Raw genomic sequence first — 24,891 nt, forward strand, 5'->3', positions numbered from 1 at the left:
TTGCACCCAGGAGGTGGAGGTTGCAGTGAGCTGAGATTGTGCCACTGCACTCTAGCCTGGGCGAAAAAGTGAGACTCAGTCTCAAAAAAACCAAACAAAACAAAAAACAAACAAACAGATGGACCAGGCATGGTGCTTCATGTCTGTAATCCCAACGCATGAGGAGACTGAGGTGGGAGGATTTATTGAGGCCAGGAGATCAAGGCCAGACTGGACAGCACAGCAAAACCCCATGTCTACAAAAGCATCTTAAAAATTAGCAAGGCATGGTGAAGTACCTGTAGTCAGTCCCAGCTGCTTGGGAGGCTGAAGTGGAAGGATTGCTTGAGCCCAGGAGTTTGAGGCTGCAGTGAGCCATGATTACACCACTGCACCCAGCCTGGGTGATAGAGTAAGACCCTGTCTCAAAAATAAATATATAAATAAAAATATAAATACAAATGCCTGGGCCCTAACCCAGACCTACCAAGTCTGAACTTTCAGAGGGAGAGACTTGGTAATGTGTATATTTTACAAGCCCACTGGGTGATGCTTACCATCAGAGAGATGAGGGGACTCTGCTAGAGACATCTTTCTTAGTCTTGGCTGCACACTGGGAATCCCTGGGGACACTTGGAGAATCTCGGATGCCTGGTTGCCTCCCCCTGCATTTACTACCCACACGTCTTCAGATTGTAATGTAGTGTGTCTAGGATACAGCCTGGCATCTGGATTTTTGAAGTCCTCCTGGATTCTAATGTGCAGTCAGAGTGAACAACCACCAGCAATGATGGTTCTCAAAGTAAGGCCCTGGGACCAGCAGCATCAGCATCACCTGGAAACTTGTAGATTATAGAGCCCCTCTCCAGCCCCTCTCCAGATGAGAAGCTGGGGATGGGACCCAGCAATCTGTGTGTTAGCAATTCCAGGACTCAGTGATTCTGATTCTCACTAAAGTTGCAGAACCCCTGCTAAAAAGCAGTGTTTTTAAAAGCAGGTTCCCAGATTCCCTCCCAGAGATTGCACAGAATGTCTGGACTGAGCCAGGAATATGCTGCAAGTGGTCCAAGACCACACCTTGAAAAATGCTGCTGTATGGTTAACCCTCATTCCCTTGGGCATTTTTTCGGTCTTCTTATGAGGCGGGGTCTCACTGTTGCCCAGGCTGGAGTGCAGTGATGCCATCACAGCTCACTACAGTCTCCAACTCCTGGGCTCAAGCAATTCTTCTACCTCATCCTCTGGAGTTGCTGAGATAGGTGGGCACTACCATACCTGGCTGATTTTTAAATTTTGTGTAGAGACAGGGTCTTACTATGTTGCACAGGCTGGTCTCGAACTCCTGGCCTCAAGAGATTCTCCCACCTTGGCCTCCCAAAATGTTGGGATTACAGGCATGCACCATGGTGCCCAGCCTCCCACCGAACATTTTAATGTTTATAAGGACCTTGACATCTCTGGAGTATGCCCAACATCCCTGTATTCTTGTGGGCTGCCCACTGCTGCCCCTTCTTGGCCCTTGATGCCAAAACATGTGGCTGTCTTCCAACCATAATTAATGGGATATGTTTTCTTTCAAGCTGGCAAGTACTGTGGCTGGGAACCAAGTTTTCCAAGTTGCTGACCTGAGTTTGACTTCGAATGCCAGTCACAGAAGCAGATGAAGACATGTTTCTTCTGTGCCTAACGTCTGTGACTCTTTGTTTTGTAGGTTTTATAATCAACCCACCTCAGCACGGTCCTCTCATCCCCCGACTGGTAATGACCAAGCCTACCGGAGAAGAGGACGGCAAGAAGCCAGGAGCCAGAAGCCGAGGGAGCATGAAAACCTGGAGGCCAGAGGAATGGCCCAAGCCCACAGCCTGCCTGTCCACATGAGGGAGGGTCCATGGGAAGTTGGAGGAAGGTCAGAGCATGTGATGAAGAAGCCAGTTTGGGAAGAAGAATTGAGAATGTCGGGTCCTGCCAGGTGGCAGAATGTCAGCCTGGAAAGCTGGAACCAACCAAGGAAATTAGGGAGGCAGATGTCTGATGGGGATGGGGAGAGGCTGTTTCAAGACCTGTACCCATTCATTCAAGGAGAACATGTGTTGAATTCTCAAAACAAAGGGAAATCCCGCTCACTGCCTAGAGTTCTTTCCCCCGAGAGTCTGAGTTGCACCGAAATTCCCATTCCATTCAATGAAAGACATTCACCTAAAATGCCACCGTATCCTCCCACTTGCACACCGAATTTGGACTCCACGAGGAATTCTGAGAAGGGTGGCTGCTCAGCCCCATTTCCCCGGCCTAAGTTTGGGAGGCCCCTCAAGCCCCCATCTTACAGCTCGCACCAGCAGTCTAGGGGAGGAGCGGACAGCAGTGACTCTCAGGACAGCCAGCAGATGGACGCCTATGTCCCCAGGCATGAGCTCTGCCTGTCTGACCCTGGATTGGAACCTCCAGTGTACGTGCCTCCGCCCTCATACAGATCGCCCCCACAGAACATCCCAAACCCCTACCTGGAAGACACAGCGCCCATAAACGTGTGTGGCGATCACAGTCAACAGCAGTCTCCGACCGAGAAGGCTGGGGCCAGCGGTCAGCCTCCTTCGGGCCCCCCTGGAACTGGGAATGAGTATGGTGCGAGTGCCCGCTCGCCTCAGGGGCTCCCTGCACACCCCCGACCCGTCACTGCCTACGACGGCTTCGTTCAGTACATTCCCTTTGATGATCCACGGTTACGACATTTTAAACTAGCTCAGCCCCAGGGTTTCTGTGAAGACATAAAGCTTGACGATAAATCATATAACTCCAGTCCTGTCACTGCCCAAGAGCCGGCTCATGGAGGAATGCAGCCTGATGGTGCCATTTGGAATCCACAGAGCTTAATAACCCTGTCAGGGGATCAGAGAGGCCCGGTCTTGGCCAGTCCCAGCCCCCGGTGGCTGTGGGGCCAGCCTCCCGGGGATGGGGAAAACAGCGGCCTCCCTGACCAGAGAGGCCGCTGTGTGGCAAGGGGACAGTGGCCTGATGTGAGAGGCAGCCAGCACGGGCACACTGGGAGACAAGTTTCCTCCCCATACTCACAGGGCGAGAGCACCTGCGAAACTCAAACCAAGCTCAAAAAGTTCCAAACTGGGACTCGGACCAAGAAAAGTTCAAAGACAAAAATGAATGAGACTATATTTTGTTTGGTTTCTATCCCAGTGAAATCAGAATCACATCTGCCAGATAGAGATATGGACAACAATGACTTAAAGCCCAGTGCTGATCAAAAGAATGGGTCTGATAAGAGCCCGGCTCTGCAAGAACAGAGTCTGCTGAGCATGTCTTCCACCGACCTGGAGTTGCAGGCCCTCACAGGAAGCATGGGTGGGAGAACGGAGTTCCAAAAACAAGATCTAGGGGAACCAGAAGAAGACAGACAAACAAATGACCTCAGTTTCATCCACCTTACAAAGCACAGAGAACTCAAGCATTCTGGCTCTTGGCCAGGGCACCGGTACAGAGATCAGCAAACACAAACCAGTTTCTCCGAGGAACCCCAAAGTTCACAGCTGCTCCCTGGTGCAAAGCCAGGAGGGCCGAGTTGTGCAGCTTTGAGTCCAAAACGTTCAGACCCTGCTGCCTCCGAAGCTCAGGCGCACACAGCATTCCCTTCTGGCGATCACAAACAGAGGCCAAGTGCCCGTAACCTGAAAGGCCACAGGTCCCTCAGCCCATCTAGCAACAGTGCTTTCTCAAGGACTTCCTTGTCCGTAGATCAGGCACCAATGCCAAAAGCAGGCCGAAGTCAGCCCTGCATGGATGTCCACGGGCTTGGAGCCCACCCTGGGCCTAAGCGGGAGGTGGTGAAGGGGGAGCCCACAGGCCCGTGCAACAGTAAACAACTCTTTGGGCAGTTTCTCCTGAAACCGGTCAGCCGTCGTCCCTGGGATTTGATCAGTCAGTTAGAAAGTTTTAACAAGGAGCTCCAGGAAGAGGAAGAAAGCAGCAGTAGCAGCAGCAGTAGCAGCAGTGAGGGAAGTGAGGCAGAGCCGCAGCAGGAGAACCGTGCTCACTGCAGACAGGAAGATGTGGGCTTCCGCAGAAACAGCCTGGAAATGAGGGTTGAGCCACAGCCGAGGGTGTGGGTGCCGGAGAGCCCTGTGTGCAGATCGGGAAGAGGTAAGAGTAAGTCTGAGAGCTGGAGTGAGGAGCTGCAGCCTGGCCACCCACGTGCCTGGCCTCCATCCCCAGGCCGCTTCTGCATGGAAGACAGTGGCGGTGCACCTTTGTGGTCAGCAGATGGAAGCATGAGTGCAGAGAAGAGACACCTGGAGGTTAGCAATGGAATGGACGAGCTGGCAGGTAGCCCATTTCCTGTGATGAGAATGTCAAGATCAAGTGATGCAAAACCACTGCCCCCATCCTATCCAGCTGAACCTAGGGAGCCCCAGGAAAGTCGGAAAATCACCAGTGCTTTCAGCTCTGTGAAACCAAGTGAAGCGGTCCCTCGGAAGGGTGACAGTGGTGGAGAGAGGAGCACAGGGCTCCCGCTGTCCCTGTCTAACAAGAACCGAGGGCTCTCAGCTCCAGACTTACGGTCTGTGGGGCTCACCCCTGGGCAAGAGCAGGGTGCCAGCGAGCTAGAGGGGTCTTTGGGTGAAGCGAGCACAATAGAAATCCCCCCAGGTGAGTCCTTGCAAGCCAGGGCTGCAAGGATCCTGGGCATTGAGGTGGCAGTGGAGTCCCTCCTGCCGGGCACCCAGAGAGTGGCACAGAACCAGCCTGCTGAGCCCGATGCAAGTGCCTACACCCCAGAGTCCCCCCAGGAAGAGTCGCCATCTCGCCCAGCACCGGCAGATGTCCCCAGGGTGTCCACTGATGCCTTTTATGGCAGGAGGAAGTGTGGCTGGACCAAGAGCCCTCTCTTTGTAGGGGACAGGGACAGTGCCAGGCGGGCTCCTCAGGCTTTCGAGCACTCAGATGTGGACGGGGTTGTCACCAGCACAGACCCCGTCCCTGAGCCTGAGCCCAGCCCCTTGGAGTCCAAGTTCTTCGAACAAAAGGATGTGGAGACAAAACCACCCTTCAGGTCCACTTTGTTCCATTTTGTAGAAAGAACCCCAAGTGTGGCAGGCTCAGAAAAGAGACTCAGAAGCCCTTCCAAAGTGATTGAAAGTTTACAAGAGAAACTGGCCTCCCCGCCTAGGAGAGCAGACCCTGACCGCCTGATGAGAATGAAAGAGGTGAGCTCAGTGTCACGGATGAGATTCCTGAGCTTCAGGAATGCCGACTCCCAGGAGGAGGCCGAGGAATTGAAGGCCACCACGAGGGGCCAGGCTGGGCTCCCGGGAGGCCTTGTGTCTCCTGGCAGTGGGGACCGGGCTCAGAGAGTGGGCCACTCACTCTCCATCTCCAAGGGCAGCATCTCCAGGGAAGAGAAGGAGCATCCGGCAGCACAAAAGGAGAAGAGCGTGGATCAAGACTTCTGGTGCCCAGGTGAGGAATCAGGCAGGCAGGCAGGTGCTCGGTATGCATTTGGAGTTTTTAGTCAGTGCACAATACCAGGTTGGTGGATAATGTAAATCTGCATATTCAGAAAAGATCAAGTTGACCCTGGGAATTGTTCTATCAAAAGATTCCTCATTTTCGAAGAATTATCCAGAAGCCATCTTAAACTTCAAGATCTTGCAGCATATTTATTTTATTTTTTTGAGATAGCATCTCACTTTGTCGCCTGGCTGGAGTGCAGTTGTGCAATCTCTGCTCACTGCAACCTCCGCTGCTTCCTGGGCTCATGCGATCCTCCCACCTCAGTCTCCCGAGTAGCTGGGGCCACAGGCGTGCACCACCATTTCCAGCTAATTTTTTAACTTTTTTGTAGAGACGAGATCCCACTATGTTACTGAGGCTAGTCTCAAACTCTTGAGCTCAGGTGATCAGAAGAAGAGTTGAGATAAATGTCAAAAGATCCACATCATAAGCCATGGACTGGATGGGACCTTCTGTCATTTAGTCCAAGCCTGCTCCCCCTCCCCTCCCCTTCCCTCCCCTTCTCCTCCCCTTCCCCTCCCCACCTCTCCTTTCCCCTTCCCTCCCTTTCCCTCCCCTCCCCCTTCCCCTCTTCTCCCCCGTCTCCTCCCCTCCTCTCCTCCTCCCCTCCCCCTTCCGCCTCCCCTACCCTTCCCCTTCCCCTTCCCCTTCCCCTTCCCCTTCCCTTCCCCTCCCCTCTCCTCCTCTTGTCTGCCCTTCCCTTTTTTTTCTTTTTGAGACAGAGTCTCACTCTGTTGCCCAGGCTGGAATGCAGTGGCACGATCTTGGCTCACTGCAACCTCAGCCTCCTGGGTGCAAGCGTTTCTCCTACCTCAGCCTCCCGAGTAGCTGGGACTACAGGCGTGTGTCACCATGCCCAGTTTATTTTTGTATTTTTAGTAGAGACAGGGTTTCGCCATATTGGCCAAGCTGGTCTTGAACTCCTGACCTCAGGTAATCTGCCCTCCTTGGCCTCCCAAAGTGCCAGGATTATGGTGTAAGCCACTGAGCCTGGCCCAGTCCAAGCCTTTTTACAGTAAGGGAAAAAGAAAACTTGGCCCCCCCCCACGAGTTGAGTTAGAGGAATGCTCTCTCCTGAGCCGGGCCCTTCCCTCTTCCTACCCAGTCTTCAACAGGTGGTTCCGCTCCTCCTACCCCTTTCTATTTTCTGTTTTGAAACCCAAGAATATTGAAGCAGATAGAAAAGAGCCATTGTTTCAGTTGGAAGTAGTCAGAGATTTCTGTTGAACAAAAAAATGTACATGGGCACTCTCAAGTTTCCCCCAAATACGGTGGGATTCTTAGGGGTGTTAGCCAGTGTTGCTCCTCTGCTCCCTATGCAAAATACATGATTGAAATAATCCTTCATCGGGGCTCCTTGGATCCTCTCGTTGGACAAGTTGGGGCTTTGCAGTGGTAGAGAATACTGAGAATGTGAAGGCTTTGCCATTATGGTGGAAAAGAGTTACCTGCCCATTTTTTGAGCTGTCGGGATTTATTGTAGCCTTCAGTGTAATTCCTCTGCAGTCCCCCTTCCTCCTCAAAACATCTGCCCACTAGACTTTAAGGCTAGTTAAAACTTGTCATAGACTTCTAAAGCAAATTTCTTCATCTATAAAATCAGGATGATTTTCTCAGTCCTACATCTTCCTGAAAATTGTAAGGAGTTTAAAATAAGACAAATAAATCCTGTTATAATAAAATACCAGTTCGTAAATATTTCTATGTCTCAGTTCATGGACACCTATTTCAGGGAGGTTTTTGATTGTTTTGAGATAGAGTCTCAATTTGTTGCCCACGCTGGAGTGCCGTGGCATGATCGTAGCTCGCTGTAGCCTTGAACTCCTAGGCTCAAGCGATTGTCCTGCCTCAGCCTCCCAAGTAGCTGGGACTACAGGCATGCACCATCACACTCAGCTGTTTTTTTAGTTATTTGTAGAGATGAGGTCTTGCTACATTGCTCAGGCTGGTCTTGAATTCTTGGCCTCAGGCAATCCTCCTGCCTCAGTTATGGTGCCCAGTCCAGGGAGTATTTGATAACACAAAATTGCCAGTGCAGAAAAGCACTCCCTCATTTTTAGCTTGACTGTTTAGCATGAGAAGGTCCAGTAGGTATCTAAAAACACCCAGGTAATGCAGACTTTCATTTTACAGTTATTAACAACACCTCCCTCATGACCTTTTTGGTTTTTTTTTTAACCATCGCTACTAACAAGCAGAACATTTAATTATTTTTTTCTCTTCTCCATCTGATGCATTTGCTAATACACAATAAAATGGCCAAAAATCTGCAGCTAGAGAGCTACTCGTGTTGACAGCTTCCTCGGGCATTTTCAAATACAGTCATGTGTCGCTTAATGGGGCTGCAGTCTGAGAAACGCATCATTAGTAGTTTCGTCATTGTGTGAACGCCATAGAGAGTGCACTTCCACAAACCTAGATGGTAGAATCTACTAAACACCTAGTCTTCGTAGTAGAGCCTATTGGTCCCATGCTGCAAACCTGTACAGCCTGTTACTGTGTAAAATACTGCAGGCAATTTTAACGCAATGGTAAGCATTTGTGTATCTAAACGTATCTAAAGAAAAGGTACAGGCCAAGCATGGTGGCTCATGCCTGTAATCCCAGCATTTTGGGAGGCCGAGGCGGGTGGATCACTTGAGGTCAGGAGTTCGAGACTGGTGTGGCCAACGTGTTGAAAACCCGTTTCTAACTAAAAACACAAAAGTTAGCCAGGTGTAGTGGCAGTCACCTGTAATCCCAATTACTTGGGATGCTGAGGCAGGAGAATTGCTTAAACCCGCGAGGCAGAGGTTACAGTGAGCTGAGATTGCACCATTGCACTCCAGCCTCAGCAACAAGAGTGAAACTCCATCTCAAAAAAAAATGCACAGTAAAAATATGGTATAAAATATTAAAAAAAGAAAGGACCACTTTTATAGGGCACTCACCATACATGGAGCTTGCAGAACTGGAAGTTGCTCTGGGCAAGTCAGTGAGTGAGTGGTAACCGAATGTGAAGGCCCAGAGAGCTCCTCTACTCTGCTGTAGACTTTATAAACCCTGTACACTTAGGCTATACCACATTTGTTTAGAAATTGATTGCACTATGATATGACATCACTAGATGATAGGAATGTTTCGACTTCATTATTGTCTCATGGGACCACTGTCATCTATGTGGCCTGTCATTGACCAAAACGTTGTTCTGTGGTGCATGACCATAATTGGAGGGGAGAGCACCGTTAGGGACGATTTCTCACATTTGTTTTGCTCAGGTGGCCCTGTATGGGCCTTTCATGTGATGGTCACCAGGCCTCAATATTCAAAACCACTCGTTTTGAGAACAGCTGAGGTCATATGATGGAGGTAGTAATACTTTTGACATATGTCCACTTTTCCACTCACTGTTGCTTCACAAGTTACAGTAAAGCCTTGTTGTTATGTCACTGATAAGCGCTTGGACTTTGCTTTCCTTTTGATGTATTTAATCGTTTTAAACATAAGAATCCTCATCTTTTCCCCACCCCACTGCTGCCCCCATGACCCCAGCATGCTAGAACTGCTTCATTGCTCCTAAATTTGTAGCCCACTTAAATTCAAGCATCTGTTCTGGAACTGTAACACAAGGCCATGCCATGTCTATTCGCACCACCCCACCCTACACACACACCCTTGTGTCGTGCCTGTCGTATCATCAAGTGTCTTTATTTTAGGTTAAAGTTGATCGTTTCAGCTCACATGTCTTTAGTGGTCTTTCATGCCTCTGGCTAAGAAATCAGCAGCCCAAAACCAATTCGGGTCACAGACTCCCATCTTTGCTGGATGACTGATGCTCCAATTCGGAAGTGTCATCCCAGGCATTGATCGTACACAGAACCTCCTGGTTCCGTCATCCTCTGTTGCAAGCCCTGTTAATATGAGTCCAGGGGAAGAATGAGAAGAGATATCTGTGTGAGGCCCGAAATGAGAGAAATCGGGGAAGGCTTCATAATGCCAGATCACGCCATGAGAAGGCTGGACATTAGCACCTCTCCGAGGGCATTAATATGTGAAATGCCCACCAGGACAGTCTTCAGTGAGTTGTCCTCAGCTGAAATGGAACCCACAGGAAACAGGATTCTAAATTCTCCAGGTAACCACCCTACCCTCTAGACCTGTGCTGTCCAATATCGTCGCCCCTCGTCACATACAGCTACTGGGCTCTTGAAATATGGCTCATGCAAATTGAGATGTGCTGTAAGTGTAAGATACATGCCAGATTCCAAAGATTTAGTGCAAAAAAAGAATCTAAAATGTCTCAATCATTTTTATATTGGTTACATATTGAAACGATATTTTGAATATATTTGGTGAAATATAGTATTTAAATTAATTTTACCTGTTTACTTTTATTTGTTTTAACATAGCTACTAGAAAATTTAAAATAATGATGGTTGGGTGTGGTGGTTCGTGATTGTAATCCCAGTACTTTGGGAGGCAGAGGTGGGGGGATCATTTGAGCCCAAAACCAGCCTGGGCAACCTAGCGAGATCCCCATCTCTACACAACATGAAAAACAAAATTAGGCATGGTAGTGCATGTCTGTAGTCCCAACTACTAGGGAGGCTGAGGCAGGAGGATCGCTTGAGTCCAGGAGTTTGAGGCTGCAGTGAGCTGTAATCGTGCCCCTGCACTCTAACCCGGGTGACAGAGTGAGACCCTGTCTCTAAAAAATAATGTTTTGTGGCCCACATTATAATTTTATTGGACCTGGACAGTCCATGAGCTGAAGAAAGAGCCCAGGGGACTGTGGGCAGCAGGCGTGTCCTGTGGAGGTGTCTCTAGGGTGCCTGGCACAGAAGACCACGAAAAAGATGTGAGCTGAAATGACCATCTGTAATCTAAAGACGCTTGATGGTGGGTACAACACAGCACAGATAATAAGGGTCTTGAAGGGTGTGTGTGTTGGGTGGGGTGGTACAGACAGACATGGCATGGCCTGTTCAGTGCCTAGTGTTATGTAATGTGAGGCTTAGCCGGGAAGAAACTAAGCATCTTAATAACAGATGCTCCCACTAGCCGGAAGTGTGACTTCCACACATTGTCATAATTTTGTGACCGCACACCTTATTCTCAATGGAGAAAAAGACACCTTTGCTCACAGGCAGACCCTCTCAGAATGTGAGCACTCTGAGGCTGACTGAGCACAGAAATGAAGCACCCAGCTATTAATGTCTTATATTGTCTCACGGATGTTGTTAAGCATCAACAGTCAGGAAGAACTTATGTGAACTCCCCTTCCTTTTAGCCAGATTACCCCTGCGTGCAGCTGATGATGTTTGAGCAGGCGCAAACTTCTTTTCCTAAATGCAGAGACTGTCCCATCTGTTCAGTAATGTAGGGCTGAAAGTACTCTGAACGCTGTCTCAGTCATCACAGTCATGAGACCTGTCGTATCGCACGTCTGTCTCAGCCAGGTTGTATCAGTCATCACAGTCGTGATACCTGTCGTATGGCACGTCTGACTCAGCCAGGTTGTATCAGTCATCACAGTCATGATACCTGTCGTATGGCACGTCTGACTCAGCCAGGTTGTATCAGTCATCACAGTCATGATACCTGTCGTATGGCACGTCTGTCTCAGCCAGGTTGTATCAGTCATCACAGTCATGAGACCTGTCGTATCGCACGTCTGTCTCAGCCAGGTTGTAAAGGAGTGAGGAGGATGTGTAAGACGCTTTGCTGCTGGAGAAATTGGAATGTCTATGGCCTTTTTAATGCACGTTGTCCAGATGGATTTCAGAAAAGATTGTTTTTCGTTTTTCTTTTTTTTTTGAGACTGAGTCTCACTCTGTTGCCCAAGCTGGAGTGCAGTGGTGCGACCTCAGCTCACTGCCACCTCCACCTCCCAGGTTCAAGTGATTCTCGTGCCTCAGCCTCCCGAATAGCTGGAACTACAGGCATGTACCACCACACCTGGCTAATTTTTGTATATTTAGTATTTTAGTAGAGATGGGGTTTCACCATGTCGGCCAGGCTGGTCTCCAACATGACCTCAGGTAATTCACCTGTTGCAGCCTCCCACGGTGTTGGGTGTTGGGATTACAGGCGTGAGCCACCTCGTTTGGCCAAAAGATTGTTTTTCTAACTTTTCAGATACTTCCAGATTTCCTTTTTTTTTTTTTTTTTTTTTAATGTGAAACACCTTTTTTGACCATGCTGAGCCTTGCTGTTTTTTTTTCCTTTTTCTTTTTTCCCTAGCTTTATTGAGGCATGATTGACAAAAATTGCATATATTTAAGGTATAGAACACGGTGTCTTGATTCATCTATAGATTGTGAAATGAGTACCCCAGTCAAGGCAGTTAACATAGTCATCTCCTCTCATAGTTACCAGTTTTTCAAGTGTGTTGAGAACATTGGAGATGTACTCTGTTAGCAAATTCCAAGTGTACATGATGGCATTAGTAACTAAAGTCACCACCCTATGCACTCAGTCTCCAGTACTTACTCATCTTATCGCTTAGGGTTTGTAGCCTTTGGCCAGTATTTCCCCTTTTCCTTTACCCCAGCCCCTGGGCAACCACCCTTCTAATCTCTGTTACTGTGATTTCAGCTTTTTTTTAAAAAAAAAAAAAAAAAAAAAAGATTCCACATATAGGTGAGATCATTCAGTATTTGTCTTTCTGTGTCTGGCTTTTTTGACTTACCATAATGGCCTTAAGTTTCATCCATGTTGTTGTAAAATGGCAGGATTTGCCTATCTTTTAGGGCTGAATAATATCCCATTGTGTGTGTATATACAATTTCTTTTTCTTTTCTTCTTCATCTTTTTTTTTTTTTTTTTTTTTTTTTTTTGAGACGGAGTTTCGCTCTTGTTGCCCAGGCTGGAGTGCAATGGCACGATCTCGGCTCACAGCAACCTCCGCCTCCTGGATTCAAGCAATTCTCTTGCCTCAGCCTCCCGAGTAGCTGGGATTACAGGCATGCGCCACCATGCCCGGCTAATTTTTTGTATTTTTAGTAGAGATGGGGTTTCTGCATGTTGGTCAGGCTGGTCTCGAACTCCCAACCTCAGGTTATCTGCCTGTCTCAGCCTCCCAAAGTGCTGGGATTACAGGCGTGAGCCACCGTACTCAGCTATACAATTTCTTTATCCATACATCCAGTGATGAAAACCTCGACGATTAGGTAGTTTCCTATCTTGCCCATTGTAAATAATGCTGCAGTGAACTTGGCTATTGTAAATAATGCTGTAGTGCAGATATCTCTTCCATACTGATGTCCTTTCCTTTGGATACATACCCAGTCATGGGATTGCTGGATCATACGGTAGTTCTATTTTTAATTTTTTTTGAGGAACTTCCATAATGTTTCCATAATGGCTGTACTCCTTCCAGATTGCTTAAACATTTTTTCTTTAAAAATTAAGAAGCCTTTGAGCTGCTATGGCAGGAAAATCTTACCACAGGAGGCGCACGCATGAGCCTTAGGTTTGTCTGGATTCCAGACAGACATCTGTGAATTGGAGGTTGTGGGACTTGGCAGCGCCCAGCAGCAGCAGTAGTGGCAGTTTAGGATGATTGCTCTTTTGTATGGTGTCCCGTTTTAGAAATCCAGGTCATCTGGGCACAGATTGGGATTTTTCCATTGCCGGCAGTAGAATGGATCAGTGTGAGGGCCCAGACTCGTACACACCTGTGTTAGAAGGCTCTGGAAGCCTTCCACTGACAGGTGAGCATCCAGCCCTGGGGCTGCCTACTGGTCAGTGGTGATGAGAGACAGAAAGCCTCTCTTTGCCAGCCAGGCATTCAGGATTTGAGGATCCTCACGCCTTCAAGCGACAGCGTTTGATCACAAAGATGCATATTCTAAAGCAAGCTTTCTTTTGAGCTGTAATTTACCAAAAAAAAAAAAAAAAAAAGAAGAAGAAAGAAAGATAAGACTTCTACCTGAGTATCAGCCAGATAAGATGTCTACCTTAATATCAGCCAAACACATCACTGCCAGTTTGGAAACATTGCGTTTAAAGTGACGTATGTTCCACGGTGAACAGGAAGGAGCCACCGAAGTATTAAGCAGTTCATATTTTCCCATCTGTGTTTGGGTAATGACTATGCACATTCCTTGAAAACAGGCCTTTTTGACAAATATTTTTTTACTCCTTAGTGAAAACATTATTATTAAAATGTCCAAAAATTAACCTTTATACATTTGTAGCTTTTGTTCCCTAGACAAATTTGTAGTCTAAGGATTAAACAGAAAATAGAGCAGTTGAATATACCGCTGATTTTCTTTTCTTTTCTTTTTTTACAGATTCCTATGACCCTAGCAGAGTGGAGAGGGTGTGAGGAAATGCTGGCGGAGCTTGCATTCCGTTGCTAATTGAGTATTCTCAAGGAGCTGAGAGATTTAGTCTGTCAGCCCACTTCCCCATGTAGAAGCTGGAAGCTGCTGGGTTTTTAGCATCCTGATAACATTCTTTACCACTGCCACTAGGAAACTTGCCATCCTCTCAGAATTGCTTTGTGGCGATAAAGCGATCGTCCGTTGAAACCATCTGTTTTTATAGCATGAAGATTTAATGCCTATAATTAGGAAGGAGTTTTCACAGAAACCCTCCCTCATGACAGATTTGACCAAGCTGGTAAATAGTTGGTGTTGCTCTCGTTCTGGGTGAAGATTTCAACATGGAAGATCCAGCAAACGCTTTGGAAAGGCCTGTGAATGGTGTGCTCCCCTCTGTGTCTCCATGGCCTGCAGTACATGCTCTTGTGAAGGAGTTTGGGACACAGGCTGTTGCCTGGTGTTTCAGCACTTCCAGTTTAGGGGAAATGTGAATCAATAGGTATGATCCATTTCTAATCAATTTGACCTTCTGCTGCTGGAAGTAACTTTACTTATAAGTAACTTGCCAACAGAGAATAAAAGCAATATCTTCTAAGTTCCTGAAAAATTAAAACTTGTACTGTAATATACTAAGGGTATTATTTATCTGGCAGTGAAATATTTTGATCAGTTGCAAACATGCCATTGTCTGCTTTGCACTCAGTATTATCTATTTTTATTTTCTGTATGGGTATTTAGAAATTCTTTATATGAAAAATAATTGCTGGTTTAAAATAGACCATTTTAACAAAGTGACTATTTCTTTTTACGAAAATGCTATTTTTCTATGATGTAAACAATTGTTAGGCGGCAGATTTTTAAGGAAGTATTATTTTATTTAAGAGTCTGTATCCCTTTGTGTGAGAGGAACCCAAAGAGGGTTCACTTTTGCTTTAAAGCTCTGTCCCTTACCCATTGACAGCTCTGCTACTTTTATTTTATCTTAGAAAATGTCAATATAGACATATCACAGGGTTAATAAAATAAACTTTTCACAAAGATTTTTGTACAAATGTAGCTATCAGGTTATATTTGAAAATAACCCTCTCAAAACCAGCCAACATTGTTATGACAATTTTTGCTGCCATATCAACTAGAATTACCAAAAAACATAGTTTTATCTTTGTATGTGTGTGGGGATCTGCCCTGAAACCATACTTTTCTCCCCACCCCGCCATGCCACCCCTTTAAAGAAATATGTATTTTTATCTAGAATGATCTTGAATTAGTCTCTGCATATTTTTAGAAAGTGCTTGGGGACGTTATATATATGACATTACAAAAGTATTATGAGGCCTATGTATTCTACTGTGTTTAATACTGCATTAACCTGCACAAAGTTTATGCATTTTTTCCTTCTTTCTAAGTAAGGTATTCTTGATAGCTAACATTCCCTAAATCACTGCCTTTCCCTCCCTCCCTCCCTCCCTGCCTACCTTCCTTCCTTCCTTCCTCCCTCCCTCCCTCCCTCCCTCCCTCCCTTACTACCTCTTACCCTCCTTCCTTACCCCTGTCCTCCTTTTCCCTTTTATTTTTTTCCCCTTCTCTTTCATTTTATTTTCTTTTAGAGAAACCACCTTATCTATTTTTAGACATTTCAAATTCCTAAAATGTGAACCGTTGGGTGATCTGTCCTTTGGCCCTAAAACGGCTGGCCTGGCTCTCCCGGCCTGTTCTCATCTGCACCGTATGATTTTATTTCATAACAACTTTATGTATTTGGACTGTAACAAACAAAACAGAATCTAAGTCGCCCCGAAAAATCTTTCCAAATCTTTTCAAAACACTTATCTGCAGCCCAGAATTCAGCTCTTACGAAGAGTTAGAGTGCGCTCCAGCTTTCACAGCAGCAGTATGCGGAGGGAACGAAAAGCTCCTCTTCCCAGGAGAAGCTGAGTGGGGAAGAGTTCAGACACTGTTGTTGTTGGTGAATCATTCAAGTCACCTGGTAGTACCAAATGAGGGCTGAGGCGCCTGGAGGTCTTTGTGGGGTCTTACTTCCCTCTTTAAATGCAAACATAAGAAGGTATATGTGTATATACATTTATGTACGTGCACATGTATACATGTACGCGTACGCATACATACCCATACATGTATATGAACTCCGTTCTGACTTCCTCTGAAATTTTGTTGATACCATCTAAATACCTCTTTGAATCAAAATTACTGAATTTTAGTTCATTCCTCAAGAGAAAGAGAAGGATCCCCGAGGAAGAAAAACTGTTGTACCTTCTGTGATTCCCAAACCAAAATGCAATGCCCTTGTGTTTTGTTATCTTAAATTGTTATGTCTTTCTGAAACCATTCTGAATTAAGTTGAAATTATCAACATTTATACTTTAAGTATTCTAAACTTAAGCCTACATGTAAATCTTTTTTGGGGGGAAGGTAACTTTAAACGTTTACCTTGAAAATTTGACCTTTAAACTTTCATATTCTAAGGTAAATAATAGCCTATAACCAACAACAGCTTTCCCAGAGGTCTTGAATTTAACACTAATTATTCAGTTGTTTCTATTTCTCATACATACATAACTTTGTTATTTTTTTGTGGCTGGAAGAAAAAGTTTCTATATTTTGTATTTGTCTTTGTTGTTCTCATGCACACAGTTAACTGTTGGTGTTTAATAATTTGGAGCTCATAAAATTAAAAGTTGTAATTTTGACCATTTGGACTAAACATTATATGAGGGATTACATGCGCAATGGATTAGTATTTCTTGATTTGCAAAAGAAGGGATAAATGATGGTAATTTAGCTCAAATTGCCTTTCTTTGAAGAAAATTTCTGAATGACTGAAAACCAAATATCTATATTATCACTTTCAACCTCATGTTTCTGCAGACTACAGAAAAACTCCTCACTGACAATGCACCCAGCCCCGATTGGGTTTTCAGGATTATGTCCATGTGCATAACTGCTTGGATTTCTTCTTTTAAAGTCCCTAAAACATGAATCTGTTCTTCGAGATCCTGGTTTCCTTAGCAGAGTTCCTTGCTGGTTTCATTCATGTGGAAATTCTAAGTAGAACTTTTGCTGCCCCATTTTACTGTTGGTGAAGGGCCATTGTTAATGGAAGTTTATGTTTTAAAACTCAAATGACTCTGAAACCAGACCCTGATAATTTTTTTTTTGCAGTAGCAAAATGACTTACTCTGACAGCATCTCGGTTTAGGGCTTCTGAAGAAAAAGGATGAAGCTGATCAGTTGAAACAACTACTTTCCCAACTCAGAGGCAGAAGGGGCTGATGGAAGATAACATTCACCTACCATTTCATCCTGTGACTCCCAAAGATCATGTTTGTGTGTTCTGGCTGAGTTTTTTATTATTGTTTGTTTTAAATGATTAAATAATACACAGTTAAATGTCAGGATAGCATCTCTTGCAAAGGGACCAGTGCAGCAGAATTGTCTCTCTATCCGTATTTGAGCTTAGAGAAACATTTCCCATGTCGTAAGTTCTTAGAAGCAATTAGTTTAGCGTTTGGGAGCATTGTTCTACCAGACCCATTTGTGCAGGGGAGATGAAGCTTAAAAGATGGGATGTGGGGTGGGAGTGTGTTTCTTAAGCCAAAGCTGTTGCAGGCCTGGGGGATTTTTGCATTTTTTGTTTTGTTTTGTTTTTGACTGCAGATTCTGTACATCTGTCTGTGGGAGGAGAGTTGCTACTCAGGACAGGATTTAAGAGACACATTCCAGTGACCTTTAAGAATCTGCATGGCGGGAGGTCCTTCCTCAGGAGTGTGGGTTGGTCCACTCTGGGACCCACCACACTAAGAAGGGGGAGATGATAAAATAACATTAAAGGAAGAATGGCCTCCAGCCTGCAGGTTTTGTTGGAAAGAAAAAGGGAGTCATTAAGACCATAAATTCAGATTGAGGCCTCTTGAAAAGGTTGATGTGGGCTAGCAACCTGCCCGTCGAAACAGTCCTTGGTTCATCAGCCGTGTGAGGAGGCAGCCAAGGCTCCTGCAGATTCCTGACTTTGACCTTGGAAAGGCTCTGTGATACTTGTGTGTACAAATACAGCAGAGGACCGGGAGGTCCTTGTTCTGTGGTCTCTGCTTAGTGACTGAAACTTATACCCAAAGGCAAGTCCAGATTGTCTGGCCGTTCATCCCCATGCCTTGAAGCAAGTGAGGAGGAACCTTTCTGTATGAAAGGCAGGCCCTGCTAGGGCTTACAACCAAGCCAAAGGACCATCTCTTCTTTCTTCCACCTCCCTTCACCCCTGCCCTGCAGCAGAGCCGAGATGTGAGACATTCATTGTCATGGAGCAAGGAGACAAAGGCAAGTTCAAGTTGAGAAGCATATGGCAGCAAACAGAAATGAAAACAATATGTCCCAGCCAGGGGGAAAAGCAGTCATTTCCAGATTATAAAAATCAGTGAAGTACTCTCCACCTGGGTCAGCTGAAATTCGAGCCCTCACAGGCCTGTAAGAGAAGTTAAGCAGAAACATCTCGGGGGGACTTCTAAAATTTGGTGAAAACAAGGCCTTGCAACCCCAAAGAAACTTTTTTTTTCCCCCCTTGAAACAGGGTCTTGCTCTGTTGCCCAGCCTGGAGTGCAGTGATGCGGTCATGGCTCACTGCAGCCTCAAGCTCCTGGGCTCAAGCACTATCCCCACCTCAACCTCCTTAGTAGCTGGGACTACAGGTGTGCACCACCGTGCCCAGCCAACCACAGAAACTTTCATCTGTTTATTCTTTCTTTGGGCACCATTAATACCTAAGACAGGTAGAAAGGATCCCAGAAAGGCACAATTGGTAATGGCCGATTGCTGGCTGCAGTCCCCGCCCCCAGATCAGGCTGGTACAGGATGCCTTAAGGTGATGAGAGGTGAGGGTGCATGAAGAATAATGAGCACAGGGAAGAGAGAAACAGAACAAAGCAACAGATAAAATGCCGGCAAAGCACAGATGAATGTCTTCAAGAAGCTCTTGTATTTCTCTGCACAATGTAAATATCCTTGCTATTTCAGGATGGCGGCTGGCCTGCTCAGTAACATACATGTTCCAAATAAAGATTTTGCATGAAAGTACCTATGTCTGTTGTCTTTTACTGTGGGTGCAAGAGCTGCCCTAGAGGCTGCTTCCTAAAGGGCAGCAGCTCAGATGGTGTGGGTAATGCAGGGACAGGTAGCCCACAGGGTTCCAGCACCTTTGGTCTCCACCGGGATTTCCTGGGAGTTAAAGCTCCTGTTTACATCTCCCCCAAGGCTTACTGACATTGTGGAACGAGGCCAAGAGTTAATTTGGGGACTGGGTGTGAATATTGACTCTCAGTAACCATGTGGCCTTGTACATATCACATCCCTGGCTTCTGTGTCCTCCCCAGCCTCTCCTACCAAAAGAACATCAGAATCCAATATACAGAGAACCTCCAGCACATTGTGGGTGTCGAGTGCATGGAAAATGAAGCTAGAGCGGTGCCTTCTGGGGAAAATACTTGCCTGGCAGTGTTGTAGGTTTTACCCTCCAGGCTTCTGTCTTCTTGTAGGGCAGTTCTGGAAGGGAGGGAGACTCGGTGCAACATCATACTCTCCAATCGTTTCTATCGTCAGACCAATAAACCTCTAAGCTGTTGTTTCTGAGTTTTTAAAAACATGGTCCTTCTTTCCAGTGTAGGCTTCCTCTCTCTCCCGTAAGCTTTTGTAAGCTGTTTTCCTCATTTCTTCCTTGGCTCCACATGTGCAGAGCCCCAAAGCTTGAGGATCCCAGGGCCCTCTAGGTAGTCTGAAATTTCAGATCACATTGAGATGTGGGTTTTAAAGTAAGGACTGTCCCCTAGTTGGTTGATAATTGAATCCACATATTAAAATATAACTGAAAAAATCCCTAGACCACATTAATGCTAGAAGATGAAACACATAACCCAGGAATTGGGGGACTCATCCTGGGCCTGGCTCTGCCATTAACTAGCTGTGACATTGACACCCTTTCCCTGGAACACTTCATCCTGTAAGTGGAGAGGGGGATTGAGCTAAATTAGCTGGTTTCTTCCAACTCTAAGCTTATATAACTATTTTCTGGCAAACCTGAAAGTCCATAGGGTCTTTTGTCCTGCCAGAAGGGTTCAAGAGTAAAACAATTGGAAAACTACGTCTGTACGTGACTGCGGACTGGGTCATGGCCAGGGTGGGAGTCCTGCCATTTCTCTCACCAGGGTGGTCCACTTCCCCCATTCCAGTAACTTATCATGCGTCTCCCCATCACCGTCGCTATGGCCCAGCCAAGGGACTGACAATATTGAATTCTCCCGACATATTTTTCTTACGTTAGGGCAGGGCACTGGGGTGTTTATAAACTGGGCAGTCAGCCCAAAGCATTAATCTGCAGTCACTCACATAGACTGCTTTTCTCACTATTTGGCTGCTGGGGTCCTTTTAAATGTACTTAGTTTTGGAGATATTTGTGTCTCACCAGCTAAATCGCCTTTCTGCTTCTACCCCACACACCAGTGTTTCCCCAAGTGGTCAGCTTGCAATTGACTGGCTGGAAAAGCTGTCAGTCCTACATTGCTCAGGGTTTTGGGGACCAAAACTCCATGGGAAACTGAGTGCTAACCCATATGAGCTCCAGGGGGCCTCTGGTTTGGTTTCTGCTGGAAAGCCCAGCTTTTCTTGGAGTTAGAGGAGATTTATTCTGGAGACCCTGGTCACTGTTTCTTCTCTTGACTTCCCCACTCTGTCCTGTACATTAACCGTGGTTGGTTGGTTGTTTTAATTTTTTTTAATTTTAGAGATGGAATTTTGCCATCTTTCCCAGGCTATTCTCAAACTCCTGGGCTCAGGGGATCTGCCTGCCTCAGCCTCCCGAAGTGCTGAAATTGCAGGTGCAAGCCACCACACCAGGGCCAACCATGGAACCATGGGTATTTCTACCTAATCTAACTCCACTGGTGTGTGTGTGTGTGTGTGTATATATATATATATATATATACATATTTTTTTTTTTTTGAGACAAACCTTTGCTCTGTCACAAAGGCTGTAGTGCCATGGTGCAATCTCAGCTCACTGCAACCTCCACCTCCTGGGTTCAAGTGATTCTCCTGCCTCAGCCTCCCAAGTAGCTGGGATTACAGGCATGCGCCACCACACCCAGCTGATTTTGTATTTTTAGTAGAAACAGGGTTTCACCATGTTGGTCAGGCTAGTCTCGAACTCCTGACCTCAAGTGGTCCATCTGCCTCGGCCTCCCAAACTGCTGGGATTAGAGGCATGACCACCACACCCAGCCCCACTGGTACATTTCTAAGATTATGGTAACAGGGTCAGCTTGTGTGGAAATAAACCCAAATCTGCATTTACGGGTTGAGCACCCCTAATCCAATATGCTCTACAATCCAAAACTTTTTTTTTTTTTTTTTCGAGACGGAGTCTTGCTCTGTCACCCAGGATGGAGTGCAGTGGTGCCATCTTGGCTCACTGCAAGCTCCATATCCCGAGTTCATGCCATTCTCCTGCCTCAGCCTCCCGAGTAGCTGGGACTACAGGCGCTTGCCACCTTGCCTGGCTAATTTTTTGTATATTTGGTAGAGACGGGGTTTCACCGCATTAGCCAGGATGGTCTCAGTCTCCTGACCTCGTGATCCGTCTGCCTCGGCCTCCCAAAGTACTGGGATTACAGGTGTGAGCCACCGCGCCGGGCCAATCCCAAACTTTTTGAATGCCATGATGCCACAAGCGGAAAATTTCACACCTGACCACATGTGATGAGTACACAAAATTATTTAAGATGTTATATAAAGTTTCCTTTAGGCTACATGCCTAAGGTGTGTATGAAACATAAATGAATTTCATGTTTTGGCCGGTCGCAGCGGCCCATGCCTGTAATCCTAGCACTTTGGGAGGCCAAGGTGGGCAGATCACTTGAGATCAGGAGTTTGATACCAGCCTGTCCAGCATGGTGAAACCCCCATCTCTACTAAAAATACAACAATTAGCTGGGTGTGGTGGCGCACACCTGTAATTCCAGCTACTCAGGAGCCTGAGGCAGGAGAATTGCTTGAACATGGGAGGCGGAGGTTGCAGTGAGCTGAGATTACGCCACTGCACTCCAGCCTGCATGACAGAGTGAGACTCGTCTCAAAAAAAAAAAAAATTGTTCAGACTTACGTTCCATGATATCTCATTATGTATATGCAGATATCCCAAAGTCCAAAAAATTCTAAAATCCAAAACTTCTCTTCCCAAACATTTTGGATAAGGGATCCTCAATCTATACCTAGAATTTTTTAAGTATTTAAAATAAAATGCACAACATGTTGGTTCCTTACTGTGGGCATCGCATATTATATGCATTAATTAATTTAACACACACCCTTTTGTGGGAGACAAAACAGGTACAGAGAGGCTGAATTACTGCCTGCAGCACACAGCTAGCAGCCAAGCAGGGATTCAGACCTACTCACATTAACCCCAACATCCATGCTGTTCCTTTTAGCTTGTTGCATCCTAGGAGGATGACAGAATGATCCTCTATTTAGTCATGAAATTCAAAGGTAATATTCTTACAATACGAAATACATTTGTTAGGATTGGGTTAAGCTGCCTATGCCAGAAAATTGAAAATAGCAGCGGTTTAAGTGTAGTGAAAGCTTATTTGTCTCACACTTCAAAGGAGCCCAGAGACAGGCAGTCCAGGGCCAGCACAGAAGCTCCTTGTCAATCAGGGATCTGGGCTCCTTATATCTTTCTTTTCTAGCATCCTTGCAATGGCTTCCATCCTGAAGGTAAGTAACCTCATGGTCCAAGATGACTGCTATCGTGCCGGCTATCTTGGACACTTTCTAGGCAGCTGACAAGAGGAAGAATTATCCTCCCAGATGAGTTAGCTTCCTTTAAAGAGACTTCAGGAAGTCCTACACTCTTCTGCATATACAGTCAGCCCTCTATATTCACAGGTTCTGCATCCACAAATTTAACCAACTGCAGATCAAAAATATCAAGAAAAAGAAACAAAATAACAATACAACTTAAGAATACAACTGTTACAGTATAATAACTACATAGCATTTACATTGTATTAACTATCATAAGTTATCTAGAGATGACTTAAAGTTTACAGAAGGACATATAAATGTTATATGCAAATACTGCATCATTTTATATAAGGGACTTAAGCATCCATGGATTTTGGTGTCCTTTGGGGACCTGGAACCAATCCCCTGGATACCCCAGAAGGACTGTATTCCATTTGCAAGAATTCAGTCACATGATCAAGCTGCAAGGGAGTCCTGGAAATGTAGTCCACTTAACTGGGCACCACTGTGGTTCTAAATAAAATCAAAGTTCTGTTGCCAATAAAGAGAGTTACAATAGTTATTCACTGGCAACCAGCAGGCCCTAACACAGTTAAACCATCGATGAGCTGAGTGTTAGCCCCAGGGCAGATGAAAGCTCACTAGATGACAATACCAAGCAGCTAGTGTGCATCCTGTGTCTCTATGACTAGCTGATGTGACCAGAACCTCAAACGCAGCAGGATGATTTTGTCTCACCAAAAAACGAAACATGCTACCACGAAGAAAGGGGTGGTTCATACTTTTAATCCCCCCACTTTGGGATGCCCAGGAAGGAGGATCGCTTGAGGCCAAGAGTTTGAGGCTGCAGTGAGCCAATATCATGCCACTGCACTCCAGCCTAGGCAACAGGGAGACTTTGTCTCAAAAAAAAAAAAAAAAGGTTGGAAGCAGGTTAGTAGTGCCTTCAGTTTAATAAGGGAGCAACCACAAGGCCAAGAGGGTTATCTGTAAGCAGTTGCCTGTGTAATTTAGTTCCAGGGTCTGTCAAGTGCAAACTCTCACATTCCTGGGAAAGGCCCCTTCCATAGAGGAAATGACTTTGCCCAGACAGTGGCCCTTGCTGTTTATAACAGGGATGCATGAGAAGAGGTGAATGGCAAACACAGGGGTCTAGATGCTAAGTTTCTGGGTTCTAGGAACAGCAGACCTCATCCATCCTTGTGTGCTCTACAGAGGAGACCCTTCCCATTTTCTGCAGAGGCTGTACATGAGGGTCCTAACATCTTCAGGAGAAAACCATCAGGGCAGCTGGGGCAGGGGCAGCTGGTGGGTGAGACTGGGGCCGGGGGAAGAGGAAAGGTTAGGACTAGATGACACAGAGAGGGATGGAACGACACAGCCCCCTGCATCCTACTAGAAAGTCCCCAGGAAGGGCCTTTGTCGCTGCCTTCCTGCCTGAGATGGAGCCCAAAGCCTTGGAAACCCCAGAACAGACCTCTCTGTTCAGATATTAAGTTTTACTGCTGAATGCTCTGCCTTTCTGTTTCATTCTTTCAGCTGGTCTCAGTTGCAGAGGAAGCGTTCTGAACTCACTTTCCTGGTTATTGAGATTTTTATTTATAGAGATACCTTTATAAATCCAGAGGATGCACCCAGAACAGATTTCAATTTTTTTTTTTTTTTTAAATCAGACTCTGTGACTAAAGGCAAAAATGAAACAGGTGCCAGAAGAAAGTGATGAAAGATATCAGGGGCAAAATTGTGTCCAGGGAGAAAGTTCATGCAATACAAATTAACATGGCAGCAAATATTCCAAAGGGTGTAGACTATCCCCTCACGTGGGTCTTCTAGATGAGGAAGGAGAGGCTGGGGGACTATGGGAGAAGACAACTGCTGTATTTCAACACATGCAGAAGATGCGCCATTTTATTTGCTTCATTACAAAAAAGGAAGAAAAGGCTATTGATGAAATTACTACTTGCCATTGATTATAAGTGCATCCCAATTTCAGAGAAATTAAAATGTGAAAAAAAAGTGCCCGTGCAGTTGATGAAATACGGTAACTAACCTTCATTCATTTGCTTTTTATGATTCAGCAAATATGCCTGTCCCCCATGCTTCCTATGGATTCCCTTGCTGAGCTGGTTCTGGAAGACCCTGTAAGACTTGCACTGCAAGAGCTCCCTGGCCATCACACACAAGCCATGGGGACTCTAGGGCTTTGGCTATCAAACTTCAATGTGTATCCCAGTGCCTGGAATGTGTTAAAAGAGAAGAAGACGCTGATTTAGTGC

General features: G+C 45.9%; 1 protein-coding gene across 5 annotated transcripts in view; it reads left to right on the forward strand.

The window, feature by feature from the left end:
* JCAD (junctional cadherin 5 associated) overlaps positions 1-18,893 on the forward strand; it is a 103,787-nt gene extending 84,894 nt beyond the window's left edge. For 4 of the 5 annotated variants that reach the window (XM_025397190.1, XM_025397192.1, XM_025397191.1 and 1 more), the window contains 2 exons: positions 1,691-5,445; positions 13,776-18,893. In XM_025397190.1, the coding sequence (XP_025252975.1) occupies positions 1,691-5,445; positions 13,776-13,810 (3,790 nt within the window). In that variant the 3' untranslated portion in view covers positions 13,811-18,893. Of the gene's footprint in view, positions 1-1,690; positions 5,686-13,775 lie in introns of those variants that run through there. The other variant, XM_025397187.1, reaches the window with a different exon arrangement.
* Positions 18,894-24,891: the final 5,998 nt, after the last annotated feature.

This window comes from Theropithecus gelada, chromosome 9, assembly GCF_003255815.1.
Source record: "Theropithecus gelada isolate Dixy chromosome 9, Tgel_1.0, whole genome shotgun sequence".
Classification (NCBI taxonomy): domain Eukaryota; kingdom Metazoa; phylum Chordata; class Mammalia; order Primates; family Cercopithecidae; genus Theropithecus; species Theropithecus gelada.